The sequence below is a fragment of the Miniopterus natalensis genome, chromosome 1, assembly GCF_054644295.1.
Source record: "Miniopterus natalensis isolate mMinNat1 chromosome 1, mMinNat1.hap1, whole genome shotgun sequence".
NCBI classification, from domain to species: Eukaryota; Metazoa; Chordata; class Mammalia; order Chiroptera; family Miniopteridae; genus Miniopterus; species Miniopterus natalensis.
The window spans coordinates 68,633,745-68,656,453 of NC_142081.1; the positions used below are offsets into that span (position 1 = coordinate 68,633,745).

Sequence of the window (22,709 nt, forward strand, 5' to 3'; positions counted from 1 at the left end):
AGCCCATGACTGAAACTTCCCACCAGGTGGCAGTATTACCCTGGACTGGTCCAGTGCTGCTTCCACTGCAGAGCAAGACCAGCAGTCTTGGGAAAGCAGAAGGTGCAGCCAGGGCTGCTTCCCAAGAGCTTTGAGTGAAACCCGAAAAATAAAACAAAACAAAAAACTCAGAGACCCGGCATATGTCTAGAAGGCCTCGTGTTTCTTAGACCCATTCTCCTCCTTTTCTCATCCCAGGCTCTTCTGAGGCACTGTTTATGCTTAGAAATAAGCATTTTCTGGCTTGCCAATCACAATGGGGTGAGTTTTCCCCCTTTCAGGTAAGTCCTTTCATTCCACCAGAGGTGCCAGCTTCAACTTCCAGTAGGGACTATGTTAATAAGAGAGGCAGACTTGCTTTCTCATACTGAAGAGGACATATCATTATTCTAGGAAGCCCCATAGCCATTTCTGGGACATGGGGAGTGGCAGACGCCATAGCTACTCTTGGTTATAGATTTCACTCATCCTTTTCCACCTTGATTTCAATAAATGAGTTCAAGTCAGGACAGCAGGTTTTGTGGGACTGGTCAAAAGACAGGGAGATAGGTCCATTTTCATCACCTCCCTCATCTTCCTCTTCTTGGAAATTAGGATTATAAAGTTCTGGTGGAAGGAGCTGGGCCTCAGCAGAAGGTAATCGGTCTGAGGGAGGCCCATATACACGGTTGGCTTTAGTGCCATGCTTAGAGTTGGCATCCAGATGGTAGCAGAGCTCTGTGAGGCGCTGGGCCCGGAATCGGGGAGGCCTGGCTACCCAGACACCAGGCTCATTAAGACTGTCCTCTTCATCTGACATCAGCTCTTCTGTCACGTTCTTCCATAGGCGCTGGTCCTCAGGTCCAAAATGCCTCATGATACTGGATCGGTTGGCAAAAAGCTATGGTAGGAGCCCAGGACAGAGATTAAGAAGAGAAACAAACTATGGATTAGGTTTGGGGAGAAGGTTTTGATAGGAAGAAATCTGTATCCAGGAATATGACACAAAGGTGGAATAAACATTAAGTATGGGCATTCTTTGGTAATTTTTTGTGTTTTTTTTTTGTAACTACAAAGCTCTGCTACAAATTCATGCATTTCATTCAAATCAGTGATCTATGTTTGTGTGATTTCCGAAACATAATTGTGGATTATAAAAAATGTAACATCATAATTACATTCCTAATTAGAATTAGTATGTCTGTTTTTGTATCTTTATGCTGTATTTTAACACTTTGTATTATTTAGATAATTTTGCTTTGGTAAAAATTAAAAAGGAAAAAAAAGGCTGTAAAATCTGTGTGGGAGAGAACTCAGCCCCCAAGTCAAATCTTAAGAACTGGCTCAGCCTCCTCCTCCTCTATCTGCCTACATTCCTGGCTCTCAATTCTATTCTCAGATGCCAGGATCTCTGGCCCTTCCCACTGGTGCTTATTAGGGTTTAGAGTCTAGCATCTTGAAAGGAAGGCCTAGAAACCTACCCGGTATCTGCGACTTCGAAGTTTCTTCTCCTCTTTTTCCTTCAGGCCTTTAAAGGGGTTCAGGGAGTTGCGGTACTCACGCCTCTTAGTAAGGAAGTAGGCTACACAGGCACCTGGCAGGGACACAGAAGGGAGGGAGCACGGAGCAGTGGTTCTCAGCTCTTTGTTCTGCCCTAACAGTACTGGCTGGGAGGGTGAGTATCACTATTTAGACGATGAGTTTTCTTGGAGTAATCACTCAACAGCAAACAAATTTTTTTAAAATCCACTATATTCAAAACTTCCTCTTCGGTTTAGCTCTTCCTGCCCACATCAATCTGTAACACTAACTCCTCCCGTTCCTCCCACTAGAAAACTCCAATGCTTTTGTAACTCCCTTCCCACTCCCCCAATTAAACTAACCCCCATTCTACTCTGCTGATAGTAGATTACAAGTGCTTTTTCAGTGGAAGCTTGCTTTCTTTTTTTCATAAAAAGGTGACCTTATTTGTCACTTATTCACCTTATCTCAGTTGTGCCATTTTGGCTTACACAGTGACAGTACCTGAAATCTGGGGTCAACCCCACCCACTGTGATCATTAACAGACCAGGTGTCTGAGTCTCAGGGTCCCATTGATGGTTAGAGGCTGCAGGCAGGGGCTGCAGGAGGATGGGGGGGGATGCTCAAGCCCATAAACCATGGGGACTGCTGCCCTGATGCCAGAGGCTGTAGCATTTGATGGGTGGGGCCAAGCAGACTGGATGGGGCTGAGGTATCAGATCTCTGCTCAGGACTGGGCATGACAAAGCTACATGGGATATGGTGGTATGCCCTGAACTGGATGTGGACAGAGCCACCAGGTCCATCCTGGTTCTGCAGGTGACTTGCCAGGTGATTTTAAGCAAGTTGCTTCTCTGTCTCCCGGTCAGTCTGTTTTCTGGTTAGCACTGCCAGTGAGAACTCCTAGGAGCCCTCCTGACTCAGACAGGTGTCAAGTTTGCCACCTCTACTGAATTGTGACATTGGCTCTCTTCAGCAGAAGTGTTCTTAATGCTTCAGGGTTAGCTACAGACAAATAACAGAAGAATAAGGAAAAAAGAAAGCCCAGGACCTAAAACTCAGGGACAAAAGGGCTGGCCTGGATTCTGATCTCCTTTTCATAACACCCTAGATTCAGGCCTTATATAAACATCATGCATAATGATGTTCTAGCCCTTTCCTTCTCCCATTTTCATTTCAGTGAGTAGGGGAATAAAAAGGCAATTAGAGATAATCCTGTGAATATTGTAGGTGAGGAGAAGCCAAAAAAATTTTTTTTAATCCACTATTTTCAAATCATCTAAATCATCTCCACTATGCCTCTTCTCTGACCAGGAACAGGGAAAAAGGACAAAATTGAAGTTAACTTGGTTTTTCTCACCTTTCAGCTCCTTATCAGTGTAATTGTGGGGACTGGTCACCAGCTCCTGCTTGAGCTTTTCCAGAAGGAACTTCACTACTGAAATATTCCAAGAGGATTTGATGCTGCCACAAAGAGAAGAGAGTGAATAAGGCAGTCAGCATTTTTGAAACTAGACAAACAGAAGATTTCCAGCACTAATCAACTTTGCAGTAAATTCCTTCATTATTATATTACAGCAGCCCCTTCAGCTTCCCTCTTCTTGGCAAGGTACATTGTGACCCTTTTCCCTCAAGTGGACCATACCTTTCAGACCCATTGAATCTCTTGTCATTGGTGATGTGGTTATGCACATTGTGGACCAATTTCTAGGGGGGAAAAACAAACACAGAATCAAACCAGGAGTGGATATGATGAAACCCTCCTCTGGTCCCTATGGATTGTCCCCATAGGGTTCTCTGTCTGAATCTTTTCTGTCAATGCCCTTTCTTAGCCAAAGAGCCTATCCAAGTTAGTATTTCTAATGCCACGCCTCCCCCCCCGCCCCAATTAATTTGTGTGAAGACTCCAAGATCATCTCTAGTCTCACTTCTGCTCCTGAGGAATTGGAGCAGAGGGTCTCAAACATTTCCACAAACATACTCCCAATAGCAAGGAGAGAACAAATATGCACCAAAGGGCTATTGCAAGTGGACATTTCTTGAAGCCCCCTACTCTTGCAAATTTTAATAATTTCTTCATAATATAACTATATTTCTTTTAATATAAAAATATCTTCTAAAATCTTCTAGTACAATTGATGACCCAGGAAAATGCCCCAGGTATATCCCTTTGCACATTACCACAAATCCCAGGGGTACACACAACTAAAATAACAGAAATGTGAATTGGAAAGGACCCTGGAGACACTGTTGTCCAGCCTCCCTCTCATACCATTAAATAGGCTGTCTTTCAGTTTTGCTTATATACCTTTAATGATGGGTCCTCACTAATTTTCAGTCAGTTTATTCTATTGTTGAACATCTGTTTAAAAATTCTGCCTTAGATGCTCCAAAATCTGACCCATTTTGCCCATAATAGTACCTGAAATATTTGAAGACTGCTTTTCATGTACTCCCAAAGTCTTCTCTTACCTGGCCTAAATACCCCCAACTCCTTTAGCCATTCCTTGTGACAGAGTTTCCAGACAGACTCGTCATGAAACTATAAGGCTCCTTGATTTGCCAGTATCTCTCTTACAACATGGTACCTGGAACCAAATCTAACTCATCAGTTGAGGTCTGGCCAAAGAGAGCATTATTTCCCTGAGTGGAACTCCACACTTCTAGGAATGAAACCCAAGATGGTGTTACCTTTCTTAGCAACCCCACTCCTATTCACAGGGTCATAGGGTTCATTCATAGTGAACCTGTCATCAACTCAAGTTCATTTTTCACATGGATTACTATCTCCACCATTCTGCAGATTTTTAAAAAATTTTAATGCAGGATTCAACATTTCTTCCTATTAAATTTAGTTCTGTTGTTTCTGATTATACTTGCATCCCAAGCTCCCATAGTCAATGGATGTTACCCAGTATCAAGCTGATGAGCTCATATGCTGACCTCAAGACTTCAGCTTCATATTCAGAATTGCCCAGTTTACCCTTCTACCTCTATGGCTGACTGACCATATCAACTTAGAAAATTACTGTTAATTCTTTGTGGCTAGGGTCTCTATAAAAAAGGCTATGATGCTAGTTTCATATTTGTTAGAGTTATTTTACCTCTTAGAAGTCCAAATTTAAGGAATCACAGGGGGAATATGTGAATGCTTCAGAAAGAATTTGAAAGTTGCAAAAGAAGAAAGGAAAAAAAAGGAATTACACAGTTTCCAATTCAAGTGTCTTAGAAGAGATGAGCTGATAAAAATCAAACCAGGCTTGAAGTGGAAAGGGAAAATACTCTAGATAATAGTAAGTATTAAGACTGTAAAGGCCGCTGGCTCACCTACCTCCTAAGTGAGCTAAAAATAAGTGGATTTCCACAAGGGATGCCTGGGATGTACAGCATTTCAAGGAATTAAAAGTTCCAGTTTGGTTCTTTTGGATCCCTAGCAGCATTCCACAGCAGGCTCTCTGATTCCTCCCCATAGTTAAAGGTTGGAATAGCGAAGATCTGCAACGATTTCTCTCCCTCTAAACCTAGTCTGACACAAGAACATTCTATTTTATTTATTTACTTATTTATTTATTTATTTATTTATTTATTTATTTATTTATTTATTTATTTTAATCCTCACCTGAGGATATATTTTCCATTGCTTTTTCAGAGAGAGTGGAAGGAGGGGGAGGGAGAAGGAGAAGGAGAAGGGGGGGGGAGAGAAAAAAAAACCACATCGATGTGAGAGAGACATATTGATAGTTCCCCAACTGGGCTGGGGATGGAGCCTGCAACCAAGGTACATGCCGTTGGCCAGAATCGAACCTGGGAACCTTCAGTCCACCCTGAGACCCTTCAACCCATGGGCTGACACTCTAACCACTGAGCCAAATTGGCCAGGGTGAACATTTTAAACCATCTTCTGTGATGGTCAGCAAAGTTCCCTGACTGGTCCTCTAGATCCTTTTCAAGTGCTATAATGAGTGAGCATGCTGTTCCCTCCGAAGGTCTGCTATTCCACCAAGCTCTCCAAAGGGCAGCAAGAAACCAGGCCTTGACAATGGATCTTTTAGCAGAGATAGTAGGTAGGAGAGGAATGAAAATGATAGAAAAATCCCAATTTTATGCAAATGAGAATTATCATACATTTATTCATAACTTACACACTATAAAGTTTGAGGAAATCCCTTGAAATGCCTCCATTTCTATCCCTGGCAACAAAAGTGGACCTCTTAGGCCAGAATCCATGATAATGAAACTAAACCCACTCCTTGTTCTTGATAAGTGAGATGTCCCTCACTTATTTGAAATGAAAGTTAGAAACAAGTTGATACTGGTTTTCCTAGGGAAAAAAATCCCTCAATGTAAAAACAAATCAAATGAAAGGGAGAGTAAAAGTAGTATCTCTTAGAAAAAGGAAAAGGAAGAAAGAAGTAATGTAAATAAGGGAGGTATAAACGTTTTCAATCTTTGCTAAGACTGTAACAAGAAGAAATGGGTGATACTATATACTGTGATAAGGTTTCGGTTGGATGTGAGTGGCGATCTCCACTCCTAACCAGAACTCTCAAGTTACTTCATCAGCCATTATTGAGGGCATGGAAACCCATTACAGTCAATATGAACATTATATGGCTAAAGAACATCCCCATGGTTATCAGAAAGATGTTTTTGGGCACAGAGTTGATCCAAAGGACTGTGGTCAACCTAGAACAGGTTTCTCAACCTTGGCACTACTGACATTTTAGGCCTGGATAATTGTAGGGGCTTGTCCTGCACACTGTAAGATGTCGAGCGATGTTCCTAGGGTTTTAAGCCACACCAACGTCTTAGACAGAACTGGTTCAGGCCAGTATCTTCTCTGCCAAGAGCTCTGAGACTCACTAGAATCCCCAAACCTTTATAACTGAGTTTAGTGTTTAGTGGCCCTCTGCATCCTTGGAGTTTGGGACCACCTCAGGACACTCTGGCCTTCTGCCCAAAGGGCTCCTTGCTGCTTACCCTGAACACTGGTAATTTGTAGGCAAGTTTCCAGTATTATCCTTCAGTGGTCAAACTGCTCAATCCCTTAAAGATCTTCCCATTAGATTAGATCCCTGGGAGATGTGATATAATGTCCTCCTTTTTAAATGGAAGATATCAATCTATCTGGAAAAGCCTAAGAAAAGTTTCATCGATAGCGGGGCTACCTAACCCTAGAACTATGGAATAATCTCCTTCTTGCCCCTCCCACTCTAGTAAGATTCAGGATACCTTTCATTCAATATGGGAAGTTTAAAATCAACCCACACTTTACTCATCATTTATCTTTCCAGACTGAAGAAAAATTCATAGAAATTGAGTTCACTCACAGAGAGTACCAGATCCCGCTTGCGCCTGGAGTTCTTCTGCCCACTCCCTCTGGTCCTGCATGGGGAAGCAGTAAACCCTAGAGAGTGTCTCAGCTCCCCAGTTGCCCCTGGGCCTGATTCTTCCAAGGCACCTTCCAGCGCAGCAGCAGCACTGAGCATGTCCTCAGGGCGAGGCAGTGGCAGCTTGGTTCCATTTTCTGGCCCTGTCTCTGAAGTTGCCCGCTGAATTGCCAGTTGTGTGGCTGGTGAGAGCTGCTTGGCATAAGCAGAGACCAGCACCCGCTGTACTGCACCCTCAGAGGCCACATAATCATCCACCAGCTAAGAACATAAAAAAGAATAGCCTATTAGCCATCCAGGCTTAGGGGAACCTGGTTAACCATCAATCTTTGGCCAAGGATAATGAACAGAGTGGAAAGCAGGGGGGAATCTAACACAGTCTTTAATGGTCAATGGCTTGTTTCTGTGGGACTCCTATGGGAGCGTTGGGCAAATATTTCTGTGTGTACAGGGCCTCTCATGTTGGGTCATTACCATAGGACTGATTACAAGGATAAGGCATGTTTCTGATGCTCTATTTGTAAGGGGTCATTTATGATTTGCTCTTGGGTATAAGAACTGAAGCTAGGTAAGTGTTTTGTCTAAAAGGGATTGGGGGAGGAAGTGATGACAAAAAAGGGAAAACCAAGCAAGAAAAGGAGCAAGAAAATAAAATGGTAACAAAAATAAAGAGGAGAAACAGGAGAAAAATGGGAGCAAAGGAGGGAGGTACAGAGTTAGAAATCTCTAGAGTGGCAGGCACCAACTCCCCCCACCCCTATCCCCACTCCTTTGTGGAGCCAGTCTGTGCCCTCACCTTGATCCTGCCCTGGTCACATCCAACTGTCACTGCCTTGACATCTACTTGCCTGCCTGTGCCCTCACTCAAGGACACACAGGGCAGGGAAAGGAAGGAGGGAGGAAGCGAGAGAGAGGGAAGGAGGGGGGATTTCTACAGCCAAGAAAACTAAATAGTGAAAGTGTGTGTGTGGGGGACACAGAACGAAGCGGGGGAGGAGGCTGAGATTTATAGACCTGTGAGCTGCTTTCGGCGCTGGGAAATATAATTCCATCCTGTCAGCTTGGAAACCTTCCCTGCCTGAAGGGACCACAGCTCAGGGCATTGCCTGGCCCGGTACCCTCCTGCCTCCTCCTGCCTTCCCAATTCCTCCTCCTGCAGCCCCAAACCACTGACAGTCCTGGCCAGGCACAGATTGGGGAGAATAGTAGTGGCCACCACTCACCCACATGGCTAGGTCTTTGGGGAGCAGTGACCAGCTGTATGACACTGGAGGGCAACAGGAGAGTTTACACATTCCTTTCTCAGATCCAGCAAATAGGCTGGGTGTTGTCTCCCTTCCATCCACCCAGTGTGTTCTGCTCCTCTACTCTACTGGGTATCTGGGCCTTGTCATGGCAGGGGGACGGAAAAGGGAAAGGGCAGAGGAAGAACCTGGTGGAGGAGAGTTGACAGACCTCCCATGGTCTTTCAAGTGGCAACATATCTGTTATTTTCCCATCTCTATGATCTCTATAGTTGTTCCATCTCCTTTTTATACTTCCATGTGTGACATTCTGCAGTTTTTACTCTACTCAGCCAGGATTTGCCTGCTCATATGGCCCTGAGCAATAAAGAAACTGAAATAGCACAAAGTACTTCAATGTCTTTTCCTGATCACAAATATGCTTGCTTGCCTCCCTCTTACTCCGTAAATTATTCTCTTACTGTTAACTCTCAGTGAACCACTTTTTTCCTCATTTTATTTCCTTTCCTCTACCTTCTTCCCACCTTACCTCATATTTTCTCTTGCATAAATTTTCTATCCATTTAGATTCACCTTTCTTTTATGCGTCCTTTTTTCACTTTTTCTCCTTCCTCAACCCTTCATTTCCACCTACCTCTTTCCCTCCCTATCCTGTCTTTTATTACCTTTGTCCTTCCCCTCTCACATTTTCCTTCTCTCTCTCTCTCTCTCTCTCTCTCTCTCTCTCTCTCTCTCTCTCTCTCATTCTCACTCTCTCTGCCTCTGCTTCTCTCCCCTCTCATTCCCATCTCTCTGTACTGAATTCCTCTTGGCAAGCAGAGGGCCCATGATAAAATATAAATGAGCCGTCTGTGCACGGCAGGCATTCTCGTCAGGAGAGACAGAGAGCATGGAGCAGCTGAGACAGCTGTAGAGGAGAAGGTGCCATACAGCTACTGCGAGAGAGAGAGAAGGGGCACCCCCATCACCACACACTAGAAATACCTCCCGCCAAAGAGGCTAGGGGTCAGGAAGAAAACAGGAGTGCTGATTATCCCTGAAGGCAAAGAAAACTTGGCACTGTTCTGTTTTATCACAAATATGACCAAAAGAAAGGTTTAGGGAGGGGGGGGGAATACAGAAAGAAAGAAAAAAGAGAAAGGCCAGGAAAAGCTCTAAGCAGCAGCAATACCCGTGTCCTGCTCTGCAGCCATACTCACAGGATTGAGCATCGGGACCCCCTCGCTGGCAGCCAAGGCACATCCCGGGAGCCGCATATCCCTCTGAGGGGCTGGGAAGCCCAAAGGCCCAGGCCCTACAGCCAAGGCTGCTCCCAGCTGCTGTTCGATCACCACCTGCACACTGCTGCCCACGCTGTCACACTCCTCTTCTTCCACGGCAGACACAGCCTTGCAACCTTCCCCAGGACTCTCCTTGAGAAGCCCAGGCTCAAGTGGTGAACCATGTGCCCGGCTGTCCTCATCTTCATCAGGGGTGGATACCTGCCCTTGCCTCAACTCACCCACTTCCTCTTGGAGACGTTTTAACAATTCATTGTTAGCCCTGGCAAGGCCCAGAGCAGCCTCAGCCAGGCCCACTGCCTTATCCACCCGCTGGTAGATGATATGCAGGAGCTGCTCTGAACTCTGAACTGCCAGGCCATGTCCAGTCACTGTGATAGGGGTGCTGGAAGGAGGATTCCCACTCTGAGAGCCTGTGTTGCCCCCGCTAGTCTCACTCTTACAGGCACAGCAGCAGCATCTGGCCTCACTGCCACTGGGAGGGGAGAAGAGAATGGTGGCACTGAAGGACATGGTTGATGAAACGAGGAACAACCACGCTCACACTGCTGGGCTGCTCTAAAAGATATCCCCAGTCAACTGGACTTCACAAGTTTGGTAGGAAGCACTGGCCTCTTTGGATTCACTTTTCTTTCTCATAGAGGGTGATCAGAGGAGCCTGGACAACAGGCGGTGTATTCTGTGAAGGAGTAGGCAAGCCGTGAAGGAGCATACAGTCCATGGCTGCTTCTCCTCGCCCTGCGGAGGAGAGACAGATACCTTCTTCTGTCTGCCGATCCTGTGCTCCCCTAGCACAACACACAGGGTGTCATATTTACCCCTTACTGAAAGGGTGGTACCTACAAAGGCCTTCCTGATGAACACAGTTTCATAGGGGAGAAGGCATTCTTCCCGCACCCAAGCATGGAGCTCCCTACCACTCCAACCAAAGGAGCAGAGAGGGGACTCAAAAGGACCCACCAGGATCTGAAAAGATTAGAAGATTAAGGAAGAAAATGGAGATGTTTTCTCCTCCTCACTACATTTGCTGTAATAATAATATTGCATTTTATTGCTCTGACATCATTCCTTAGAGTTCAGAACACTTCACAAAGGTTATCTCATCCATAGGGCAGCTCTAGGAAACACATATAACACCAGGTCCAGAGAAGAAACAATGTGAAAAAGTTATGTATCTTTTTCAAGGTCAGAGGAAGACAGCAGAATCCAGTTATCTATTTTCAACCTAGTATTTATTTTTTTAATTGATACCACTTTTTGTTGACATAAAGAATCATGATTCTATCCTCTATAATTTTCATACAGACGCATTCAGATTAAGACTCCTAAATAAGAAATATGCTGATTACCGTAGCCCTGAACATGTCACCGACCTCACACTATTATATCATTAATGCTTTGGGGATGGGGTAGGGAAATGAAAGGAAAAGCTGAATTAGAGAATTGATCTGTAGTAACCCAGGGCTGCAGAGCCCCTTGCCCTGTGGTATACACCTAGTCCTCCACCTCTGCAAAGGAAATTAACTGTTCTGAATCCTTCCGCCCGTAGCCCAAAGAGATCACTTCTGGGGTCCCTCATCTCCACTTCACATGCTCCTTAAGGGAGAGGCAAAGCTCAACAGGAATGTTTAAATAGCTAAATGCTGCCACTTTGTCCACATGACCAGCCCCCATAAAAGGAGAAACCAGAGTATCAATGGTAAACCAAACTGTCTCTCTTTTGAATCACCGTAGTTAAGCAACTAAACTACTCCAGGAGAAAGAGAAGAAAAAAAAAAGGCGTGGGAGGGTTGATTTCCACCACTAAGAACACTCCAAGGAACTTCATACTGTCATTTTCTAAATGATACTTGATTATAGAAAAAAGAATCCTTCTGCCTAAAGCTCCCCAAGTGACAAAATCTTAAGTATGTTTACAATTACCTCAAGGGATATATTTCTATCTTACCCTGTAAACTATAACATCACAATTAAAAGGAAAGGAGGAGGTTAGGAAAGTTTTCTGTATATTGAGATTTTGGGTTTGTTTTTTTTGAGTCAGCAATCTCATTTCAGAAACAGGTAGTATCAGTGCCTCTGAGGTACTAAAGTGTAAATCTGACAATGCATTTTCATTATATTTGATTATTAAAGAATAGTCTTGCCCAGCTGGTGTGGCTCAGTGGTTGAGCGTCGACCTATGAACGAGGTGGTCATGGTTGAATTCTGGTCAGGGCACATGCCCAGGCTGCGGGCTTGATTCCCAGTTGTGGGTGGGCAGGAGGCAGCCGATCAATGACTCTCTCATCATTGATGTTTTTATCTCTCTCTCCCTTTTCCTTCCTCTCTCTTAAATCAATAAAAACATATTAAAAAAAAAAAAAGAATAATCTTTAATTTGTTCTTTCCACCCTTTATATCAAGAAACCCTTTTCTGCCCTGGCTGGTGTGGCTCAGTTGGTTAGAGCATCATTCACTGAAAGGTGGTGGGTTAGATTCCTAGTTTGGGTGCATACAGAAGGCAACCAATCGATGTTTCTCTCACACATCAGTGTTTCTCTCTCCCTTCTTCTCTCTAAAATCAATAAAAAATAATAAAAAAGTTATTCTTGGGAGCATCTGAAATCTTAAAAAAAAAAAAAAAAAGAAACACTTTTCTGTGCCAGGTATTCACTTCCTACAAGAACTGAACTCAAATCCATTATAGCTTCTCTGTCATTAGAGTCATTGGAAGGCACAACTAAGTCTAAAATGAAAGGTTAAAGCCAAATTAAAACTAAAGGTTAAAGGAAAGCACTAAGTGATTCCTATGTCAATTCATGGATGAATCATTTATATCTCCCTTTCCTTCCTAAATAATGGCCTACACTGCTCCTGCAGGGTTTTTCATTTTTTTAACCAACATCATGCAAGGAGTTTAATCTGAAACACGGGTGTTGTGAGAAAAAGAAAATTATGTAGATGGTAACACACAAATGCTTGTCATTTGGGCTCAGTTTTTATAAAATCAGAAATTAAGATGTATCAAGCTGAGACACTGACTCGGTGGGGACCTTTTCTGATACCAAACTGATGACTGCTATGCTCTTACCCCAACACTCTTCTTGCATGAGGCATTTACCCTGCCTTCATGTGCTTTCTGCTGCAACTACTCAACTCTGCCATTGTAGCAGAAAGCAGCCTTGGATAATACGGTAAACAAATGAGCATGACTGTTCCAATATTTTATTCACTGACATGGAAATATCATAAAATATTTAATATTTACATTAAATTTACATAAACCATTCTTAGCTCGTGGGCCATACAAAAATGGTGGTGGGCCAGATTTAGTCTATGGGCTATAGTCTGCTGACCCCTGTTTTAGAAACCTAAGGGAAGAATTAGAGATGAGGAGACTCTTTAAGTAATCAAGGAGTGATTTGATGAGAATGAGAGGGCTGTGGATATAAAGGTTCAACATCCTGAAGGGAGAGCTGATAATATTTCTTAATAAATATGAGGGATAGAGATATTGGTTAAAGACAACTTCAAGATTATAAGCCTGGAGGTCAGAAGATGGTACCATTGATGTAATGATAGAAGTGAGGAAGCTGAGAGGAGGCACTAGCATGTTAGAGACATGTATTTATTCAACATGTTAAATTTCAACTGATGGCAACATCTTTAAATAAAGTGTACTGAAAGCAACTGGCTAAGACTGAGAAACAACTAAGAGGAAAGTCAGAGATGGAATGCAGATTTGAAATCTTTAGCAGGAGGTTTACAGTAGAAACTGAGCGAGTGAATGAGTTCAGCAAGGGGTAAATATAAAGTGCGAAATGCAAAGGCCAAGGACAGCACTTCAAGCCAATCCACGGAAGGGGCTTCATTAAAAGAGAAGAATGGTCAGTGAGGTGGGAGAAAAACATTGTTATGAAAGCCAAAGGAGACAGAATGTCAAGAAAGTTGATCTAATCAATGGTGACAAGTGCAGCGGAATGATTTAAAAAGATGAAAAAAACTTGTCTGTGATGGTCACTGGCAATGACCAGAGATATATATTTTTTGTAATGAAAGTAATACTATGTAGTAGTAGATGAAAGAGGAACTGATGGAAAGAAAATGGGAGCACAACATGAAGTTTTCTAGAGTTCAGTTATGAAAGGAAGAAAGGAAATAGGAAAGTAGGACTTTAGTATATTTAAAATGCAGAGAGAAAATGGCCAGTGAAAAAGGAAAGAATGATGCTATTAGAAAAGGATTTAAGTTTTTTCTCCTAACAAGGATCCTCCCAATGTGAGAGGAAGGAAGGTGAGCTCTTCCCTAAGACTGCAGAAAAGAAAAACATGAACGCAGGGACAGATTCATTGAGGTGTAGAGAGGAAGAAAGAGTTGTATACTACACTTTCTTTTTACTTTGGACTTTCCACAGTACGAGTAATTCAAATTGGTAACAGGCACTGCTGCATTATCTATTGTTACAACCTGTTCAGTTCTTTTATAACACTCCAGGCCTAATATAATTATTCTTACTTTTTTCCATTACTAGCTTAAGGTTCTGAAGCTCATTTAACCCTGCCACATTATTAACATGCCTAACCTTTTTTTGCTCTTACTTCTCAAAATGTGTAACTTTAATTCAATAACCAATGAAGCAATACATGGAGTACCTGGCAAAGCAATGGTTAACTGTAGTAAATTAACCAGGCAGTATCTATAGCATTATTAAACACTGATATTGTCCACTTATGCAATTTCAGTACGCTAACTTATCTTAACACAGAGTTCATATTTTTGTTCAAGAAAGAAAAAATAGGAATTAACTAAGATTGACCACCATAGAAAAACATACATGCCTTTTGCAAAATGCTATCAACTTTTAAAATTGAGTGTTCAGAAAAAAATCTCCAGTCTTATGATGAGCTGTCAACACAAAGTGACAGCAGCTGTCAAATGTAAGTTTGCATAAAATATGTGTTTGGGGTTCGTTTCAGTATTGCTCTAATTTTAATACAGGTGAAAGGAGCCTAGAAAATGTACTTTTCAATAATTTTGATATTTTACTCACAAATATTTGAATAAAAAAAGAAAACTCATCTTTAGACAGACAGTTCAGGGTGAGACTGCCCATAATCTTAACTATCCCTTTCCTTCCAAGTCACATGTATTTTTTTAGAACTAAATATATCATACACTTGGCAGCTCCCTTGCGTGCTTCCTACCCATTCTGAGTTTGAATTTTCTGCATGACTGAGTTCACCTCCAAAATATGAAAAATAAAAAGTTTTTTCACTACTAGATGTGTATGATATGGTATCACTCAGATGATGCATGTTTTTATAATGGGCCCTTGACTCATCCAGGGTCATGCTAGCTATGGGCTTCCTTAAATATGATTACTGAGAGCATAGCAATTCATGCCATTATTATTTTAAATAAAAAAGGAAAATGCCACTTAAAACTCCTGCTGTGCTGGTCAGCCCCACTCCTCCACTTGAAGGTGCAAAATGGCTCACTTGTTAAAAGGTCCTCTAGAAACCTACTTCTTTTAGAAATGAGCTCTTTATCACACAAGAGTAGATAAGCAAATAGCATAAATTACTATTGTCCTGCAAAGGAAACCTAAGACCTCATTTTAGGGGCAAAAAAGAGAGAGGTAGATCCAGAGGGCAGAATCAGGTAGGAATGAAAAGGATTCCACCTAATCCAATAAATTCCAAGAATAATTGTAGAGTGGTATGAGTTTTTAATCCAGCGTAGCAGTTTTTATCTACATTTGCTAAAATGCAACTTGGCAAAATTAAATTTTCCAGTTTAAGCTTTTCATATAAATGTGCCTGATGTTTAAAGGATTCTTCCTGCATTTCTGGAGAAACTGAAAAATAAAAAAACCAAAGCTATATCATGTGCCCAGAAAGCACTTGGTAAATGTTAGTTGATTATATATTACTCAAAGATGACAAGGTGGGCACCAGGGGCAGAACTATATCCGAATAGACAGTGTGATTCAGATACAGGCAGGGCGACCGCAGTGACGCAGGGGGAACCGAGCTCACGTAGTGCCTCCGAAGCCACAAGGAACAAGGCGACCCGCTCCTGAACCCAATCCTAGAGCGTGTCCTGGGAGTCCCGGGGAAAGGCATGATTCCCCAGGGGGTAGTGGCCAGCAGAGTGGCCCAAGGCGCGCTCGGGGATCTAGCTGGGATACCGTGAGTAGACTACGTGACCACGAAAGCTCTGCGGTCTTCAGCTGAGGACGCCTCTCCCGCAGTGGCACCTCTGTGGCAGCCCTATGGTGTCCCACCGCACGGACCCCGCACCACCCCGCCAGCTGACTCAGCGCCACCAAATCCCGCGCGCCTGCAGCTGAAGGACACCAGGGCGCCTGTCCGTGTACCGGCCCAGCGCGCGCACGCAGGGAGGCACCGCCCCGCTTGTCCTCTGACTCCCTATGATTGGCGGTTAGAATATGGGCGGGGAGCAGAGCCCGGGGCGCTACTGGCTCCAATCCACAGTCACTCAACGAGCCAGGGAGGGGAGGGGCCTCCTCAGGGAGGGACACGACTGCAGGCTTTTTCAAGGCCCGTCAGGCGCCATCTTTAACTTGTTTTTTTGTTATTTACTTGCTTTAGTTTGCTGCTTAGAAAGCTGCGTGCACAAGATTATAAATACAGTGGCTACAAATAGTTTTTTGTGTGTGTTTTTTTCCACACGTCGGCTTCATACTTTTAGTGGTGGGAGGCTTTTCGATTCTGCGGGGCTTGGTCACAACTCCCTCAGATGTCACTAGCAGTTCCCCTTAAAGACGTTTTCACCTCTAGGGGCCTCGCAGATTCCCAAACAAAATCAACTAAGTTTAGCTTTGCTTTGCTTTGGTAGGAAGGCCAAGCCAAGATATATTCGTAAGAGGAATTATCTTTCTTACAAAGAATGAAACTCAAAGCAAGGATATTGGATATGAACCTAGGGTCCTAGTAAAAAATAGCCAGGAAGCCAGGGGCTTGGGCTGTGTTCCACTCTAGGAAGAGCCCCTCCTTTTCTGGGGATCTAAAAAGTGAGGCAAAAGGTGTGTGTGACGACCTGCAGTACTGCGGAAAAGAATTAGAAAGGGTAAAACTCCATTATAAATTTCCAGTACTGCCACATCACAGAAGTCACTAGAATCTGACTAGATTTCCGGAGTATGCAGGTCTAAACTTGTAGAATGAGCCACATTTGAGACTGTATTTGTTAAGCACTGATCTGGCTTGCATTGTTAGGGGGAAAAATACATTCAGTTCAGGTAAGAAACGCAGAGAGCCCCCGGAGGGCCACTTTCATTATAATGGATTTCAAGGACTGTACAAATAATTTTACCGCTGTATTTTGGTATCTCAAATATTGCTTGAAGCTAGGGCACTAGGTGAAGAATGGCAATGTATTATCATCATACACATTGTGGTAATGAAATTTGAACTCTACAGTAGATCCTTTTATATCTCTTGGTTGCTACTACTACACTTTGGACATTCCAGTTTCTCCCTCATCACCCCATATATACTTCAATGCTTTTACTCCAATCTGCGAACATAGAGTTGACTATAAATATTTTGTGTATAACTCCTAATTAAGGAGACAGTGGTTCTGTAACAAAATGAAGTGAGAATATAGCTCATATAACTGGAGGTTCTGCTCTAAGCTTGTTGTCCTCTAATTCATGTACTTTTCTCTGTAACTTAGATGTGAGCAGGCTTTTTATTTTAAAAATGCAACATGATAAAAAGGCATTTCTCATCCCTCCTATTTATTATTTGCCTTTGCCTTCTCTGACCCCCACCACTCATCACCCACCACTAACCACCACCGTGAACAATTTTTCAGAATTGGATTTGACTGGGCTATTTTCCTGATACTTTGCCAGCTGTGGAGCTTTTCAAACAAATCCCAACCTATAAACGACAATTTTGTCAAAAAGCCAAGAGAGAACTTCCCTTCTTGAACACACCAACCAAACCACACATAAAGGCCAAAATATACACAGCTGTACACTTAAGAACAGGAGACAATAAAAAGTAAAACCACTTAGGCAAAACAGTCACTAAAAAAGGCTTTGAATCACAGATTCAATAAATTGCCTACCCTCGTTTGCCACATGGACTGTATATTCCCTGGCAATTATTTAATTATTCACCAATCTTATCCTTTAGAAGAGGAGCAGGAAAATAGAGTAAATGCACACAGAATGAAAGTGCTTGAGTATGCTACATGGTGTAGAAATTCTTCTAAACTTGAACTTGCACACAAAACCCTGTTTTGATCACATTTGGGAACACAACAGAAAAAAATTCACACCCTAGGGGCTACTTTGCACACATAAAACCAAAGGCAATCACTTTTGAAAACAAAATCTAATATGGCACGTATACACATACTGTACATATACACAAAGCCCAAAACCCCAAGATAAACCTTTAGGATATTATTTGCTTCATGAAACACACACGTACTCATGAAAATGTAAGGCACACTGTAAAAAGGGCTTTGACCCACTCCCCAGGGAAATGAGTGTCACAATTACAATATCCAAACATTTTTAACCTATTGGCCTTGGACAACTGCCACATTCAAGCCACTTTTTGGTTCGGCGTGAGAGTGTGTAAAACGCACGCAAACAGCTTTGTGAAGGAGTCTTAAACCTCCGCTTCCTTCGACGTTGCCAGTGGCAGAAATTTACATGATCCCTTCAGCCCGCTTAAAAAACGAAATCTGTACTTCCCGAGCGGCTACATTTTTAAATTCCCTCGACCATAAAAATTTACCAGTTCTTAAAATGTGATAGTAAAAAGAAAAAAAATCTCTATAATTTTGGCTGGAAACAGTTGTACACGACCATCCTGCTCCTCAACTTCTTGGTATATTTAAAACCTTGACCAGGAAAAAGAAAGAGGAAGAGAGACAGAAAAAGAAATGGGGGAAAGCGCAAATTCCCCTTAGCAACAGTTTCCTCACCCCAGCACTGCCATAGATCTCTATTTTTAAAAATTTTGAACACACACACAGATTAAAGAGGGGGGTAAAAAATGGAAAAAGGATACCCGAAGGTCGTATGGCTCTTTGTATTCGTGTGTGTGCAAAAAGGAGGACTCGCGGAGCCGGAGCCGGCAAGCCCCGCCCCTCCCCGGACGCCCGACCGGATTGGCCACCGGCGGCCGCGGGGCGCCCCGCCCGCGAGCACACGCGCGCGGCGCCGGAGGCGCGGGCCCCGTGGGGCCCCCTGAGGGCCGCCCGACCCCCGACCCCCGCGTCCTCCCGCTTGGACCCTGGGGGCCCTGCCCTCAGGTACCCCCTCCACCTCTCTCACCTTTTCACTTCCTCACTCACCTCTCACCCTTTCCTATCATTTTTTTCTCAGTGCAGAGAGGTCCTCCTACCAGTATAAATAACCATCCAGTGAGCGAGTTCCTCGGGACAATTTGCTAAACTTGGTTAACTAGTCAGTAAAATTCTAGACCGAGATTAAGCAACAAGGGCTTTGTCCGTGGGGTGGAGCTCATGGTCTCCAGGTGAATGTCTGGTCTCGGGTCCGTTGCTTAACACTCCCACCTTTAAGTGAACATTCGTACAAGCATGTAAGTAACATCCTTCAGGTGAAAGTAGGCCTACGCTTTCGGTGGTGGTTTTGCTCATCCTGACTCCCCAGTTTTTCTCTGCTTGACTGACTACATTGGTAAGAACCTAACGAAAATGGCTTCTCTTGACCTGGTTGCTTGTACCTGGATTTTTTTTTTTTTTTAATCCTCACCTGAGGTTATGTTTTTATTGATTTGAGAGAGAGAGAGGAAGGGAGGGGGGAATGGGGGATGGGGGATCAGTTGCCTCCCCAGCGCTCAGGGACCAGGGGTCAAACCCGCAACCTAGCTTTGTGCCCTGACTGGGAATTGAACCCACAACCTTTTGGTGTACCTGTGCTGAAAGCAACTGAGCCACCTGGCCAGGGCTGCACCTGGATTTTAAGGCCCCCATTATGTGGTCCCAGGCTCCTGTTTTCTTAGTTCCCACTGCCCTCACCTTTTCACTCATTATTATTCCTTTGCCCAAGTGGCCTTCTCTGCCTGGAATAATGCCTGCCCCCTCCTCTCTGACGAGTCAGTTTTTATCTGTTCTTCAACTATTTCAGTCAACACTGACCACTTCCTTCTCTGTCCTATATCAGCTGAACTTCATGCTTACTCAGGGTAGCAGCACTTAACTCTACCTTCATTTTTCACATATTTTAGTAATTTCACACTAGGAAGCTGTTGGAAATCAGAGATTATGTCTTTTAAAGTTCTTTTTCCATTCAGAATGTTTTTTTTGAAATTCTTACTGCACCAGCTGGCATAATTGTAGACATTTAGTAAACACTGAAAAAGAGTCATTTATAATTAAATGAGTGAATTTTTTTTCTAGCTAAGACACAAATTTGGAAACTCCGATCCCATGACAAGAATTTGCCTTCGACAGTAACTAACAGTTGATAAGTACTTACTGTGCAGACTGTTGTGAACACTTTACATATATTTACTTATTTCATCTCCACAGTAGTGGGTAGGTACTATTATCCTCATTTTATAGATGAAATTAAAGCACAGAGAGGCATAATTTTACCAAAGTTATACAGCTAACAAGAGACAGACCTGGGATTTGAACTCAGAAAAGTCTAGTTCTACAGCCCAAATTCTTAACTGCCATACCTCACTAGCTCAAGAGCACAGCTCTTAAAAATATTGTTACCTGATTCCATCCTCCAACGTTCTACAAGATAGATTGCCTGAACACTTCCAAAATATCAGTGTAAGAAAGTCACACACAAAGGTGACTATTCCAAATTAAAGAACAATAAAGAGACATAACTAAATGCAAAATATGATCCTGGATTGAATCTGGGTCAGAAAAAAAAAAACCTCTAATGGACATTACCAGGATAATTGGGCAAAATTGAATATAATAAATAAAATATATGAAATTAGATAATCTGACTCTTATCAGTGTTAAATGGGCAAATTATTGGCATCCCCATTTACAAAAGACAAAATCAGAGAGAGTTTACTACAAGTTCTCAGAGCTAACAGGTGGTAGACTTGAAACCCCAAGCCAGCCATCTTATTCAGCCACCAGTGCTGGCGGTCAGTCAGTCCTCCTCCATACACTTGTTGGTTCTCAAAGTCTAGGATGTTCTTGATAGGATCTGGTTCTCAGCAGAAAGACATGTTGCCTTTAGTGTTGCTTTCACCCCAGCAACACCTAGCTTATGTTGCAGGCAACCCAGGCAGCAGCTTTCCCTGTTACATGAAAATGAGGTGGCAGTGTTTATATTCTTAAGGGTTATAGACTTTGTGTTTCTTTTCCCATGTTTTCCATTAATTTTTTAAAAAAATATATCTTTATTGATTTCAGAGAGAGGAAGGGAGAGGGAAAGAGAGAAGCATTGATTGGCTGATTCCCGCACAACCCCTACCGGGAATCAAACCCAGAACCCGGGAATGTGCCCCCCACCCGGAATCAAACCAGCAACCTCTTGGTGCATGGGATGGTGCTCAACCAACTGGGCAACACTGGCTAGGGCTCCACTAATTTTTTTTTTTTAATATACTTTATTGACTTCAGAAAGAGGAAGGGAGAGGAAGAGAGAAAGGTAGAAACATCAGTGATGAGAGAGCCAATGATTGGCTGCCTCCTGCATGTCCCATACTGGGGATCCAGCCCCAAACCCAGGCATGTGCCCTGACCGGGAATCGAACCGTGATCCCCTGGATCATAGGTGGATGCTCAACCGCTGAGCCACGCCAGCCAGGCTCCACTAATATATATATATATATATATTTAATATATCTTTATTGATTTCAGAGAGAGGAAAGGAGAGGGAGAGAGAGAGGTAGAAACATCAATGATGAGAGCGTCATTGATCGGCTGCCTCCTGCACACCCCCAACTGGGGACCAAGCCTGCAACCCCGGTATGTGCCCTGACCGGGAATCGAGCCCTGATCGCCTGGATCCTAGGTTCACGCCCAACCGCTGAGCCACACCTGGCTGGGCTCCACTAATATTTTTAATAATATAAGTCAGCCAGGAAATCACAAGAAAAATAATAACTTTTTTTTTTTTAAATCCTCACCAGAGGATATTTTTTCCACTGCTTTTCAGAGAGAGTAGAAGGGAGAGAGAGAGACATGGATGTGATTGGTTGCCTCCTACACACACCCTGACCAGGGCGGGGATGGAGACTGCAACCAAGTTATGTGCCTTTGGCAAGAATCGAACTTCAGTCTGCAGGCCAATGCTCTAACCACTGAGCAAAACTGGCTAGGGTGGAAAATAGTAACTTTTGGAAGTAATATACTAGGACAGTTCATGTCCTCAAGTATACAAGTGATTATTTTCATAAATGTTAGGATGAAGTATAAACAAAATTGCTAACAATTATTATAATCAACACTTATTGAGGATTTATTTGAGCCAGGCACTATATTTAATCAATTCTATGAGATAGGTAGTATTATACTGCCTCTTTTATTGATGAGAAAACAGACTCAGAGATGGAAGGTGACCTACCTCAAGGTAATCTAACTCATTAAATGGTGGAGTCAAAACATGAATCCAGGTCCATTGACTCTAGAACTTGTGCTCTTGAGCGTTCACTAGTCTCTGCCTAAATTGAAATCCACTCTGTCTTGCCGGCTTATCCTCTTTTGCTCTCTTGTTCTGAGTCCATAAAAGTCAAGCTGTCTTCCCTCTGATAATCAATAGAAGGTTCATAACCCCTGTACGACATCTCCTGCAATATATTTTTAATTATGAGTCCATTTCTACAATGGTCAGAGTTAAGTAGGAAAAGCCATTTCTTTTAACGTTTCTTTTATTTCTCTTATGGTCTTTGGGGAATCTTTGGTAGAAAGTTTGAGTAAAGCATTTTTGTGCTATTAGGTCATGAGAGTAGGGAGAAAATGCACCTTTTTTACCTAAAAAGTTACAATTTTGAACTCTAAAACAAGAGATTTCAAATGTTAAGTTTTACAGATGACTTGTTGATTCAGGAAAAGCTGCTTATTTGGCTTTGAATCAAGTAGATCTCTTTATTTTAAGTTATTTCTGTTCAGTGATATCCAAGGGACCTCCTTATACAGTGAAATCTAACTTCCCTGGAGTGAGGCCGGGAAGCTGTTTCTGACAATCATTCGTTAACACACTCGAGAGCATTTTAGAACCGCAGTGGAAGGAAATCCCAGAGCCAGCTGGGAATATGTCCTCAGAGACACCGGCAAGGGAGGCGTCTGA

At 43.0% G+C, this 22,709-nt stretch overlaps 1 protein-coding gene across 3 annotated transcripts; it reads right to left on the reverse strand.

Moving 5' to 3' along the window:
* Positions 1-183: 183 nt before the first annotated feature.
* Positions 184-18,503, reverse strand: C1H14orf93 (chromosome 1 C14orf93 homolog). 3 transcript variants are annotated; one of them, XM_087822897.1, is made up of 7 exons: positions 18,490-18,503; positions 9,374-10,420; positions 6,871-7,191; positions 3,186-3,247; positions 2,901-3,004; positions 1,500-1,612; positions 184-919 (listed from the first exon to the last, which is right to left on the reverse strand). In XM_087822897.1, the coding sequence occupies exons 2-7, from the start codon at positions 9,965-9,967 to the stop codon at positions 500-502; spliced, it is 1,614 nt and encodes a 537-aa protein (XP_087679023.1). In that variant the 5' UTR covers positions 9,968-10,420; positions 18,490-18,503; the 3' UTR covers positions 184-499. The 3 variants fall into 3 exon arrangements, with proteins under 3 accessions (XP_087679023.1, XP_016061303.1, XP_087679021.1); XM_016205817.2 differs by lacking the exon at positions 18,490-18,503 and having other exon boundaries at positions 9,374-10,192; positions 10,298-11,719; XM_087822895.1 differs by lacking the exon at positions 18,490-18,503 and having other exon boundaries at positions 9,374-11,719.
* Positions 18,504-22,709: the final 4,206 nt, after the last annotated feature.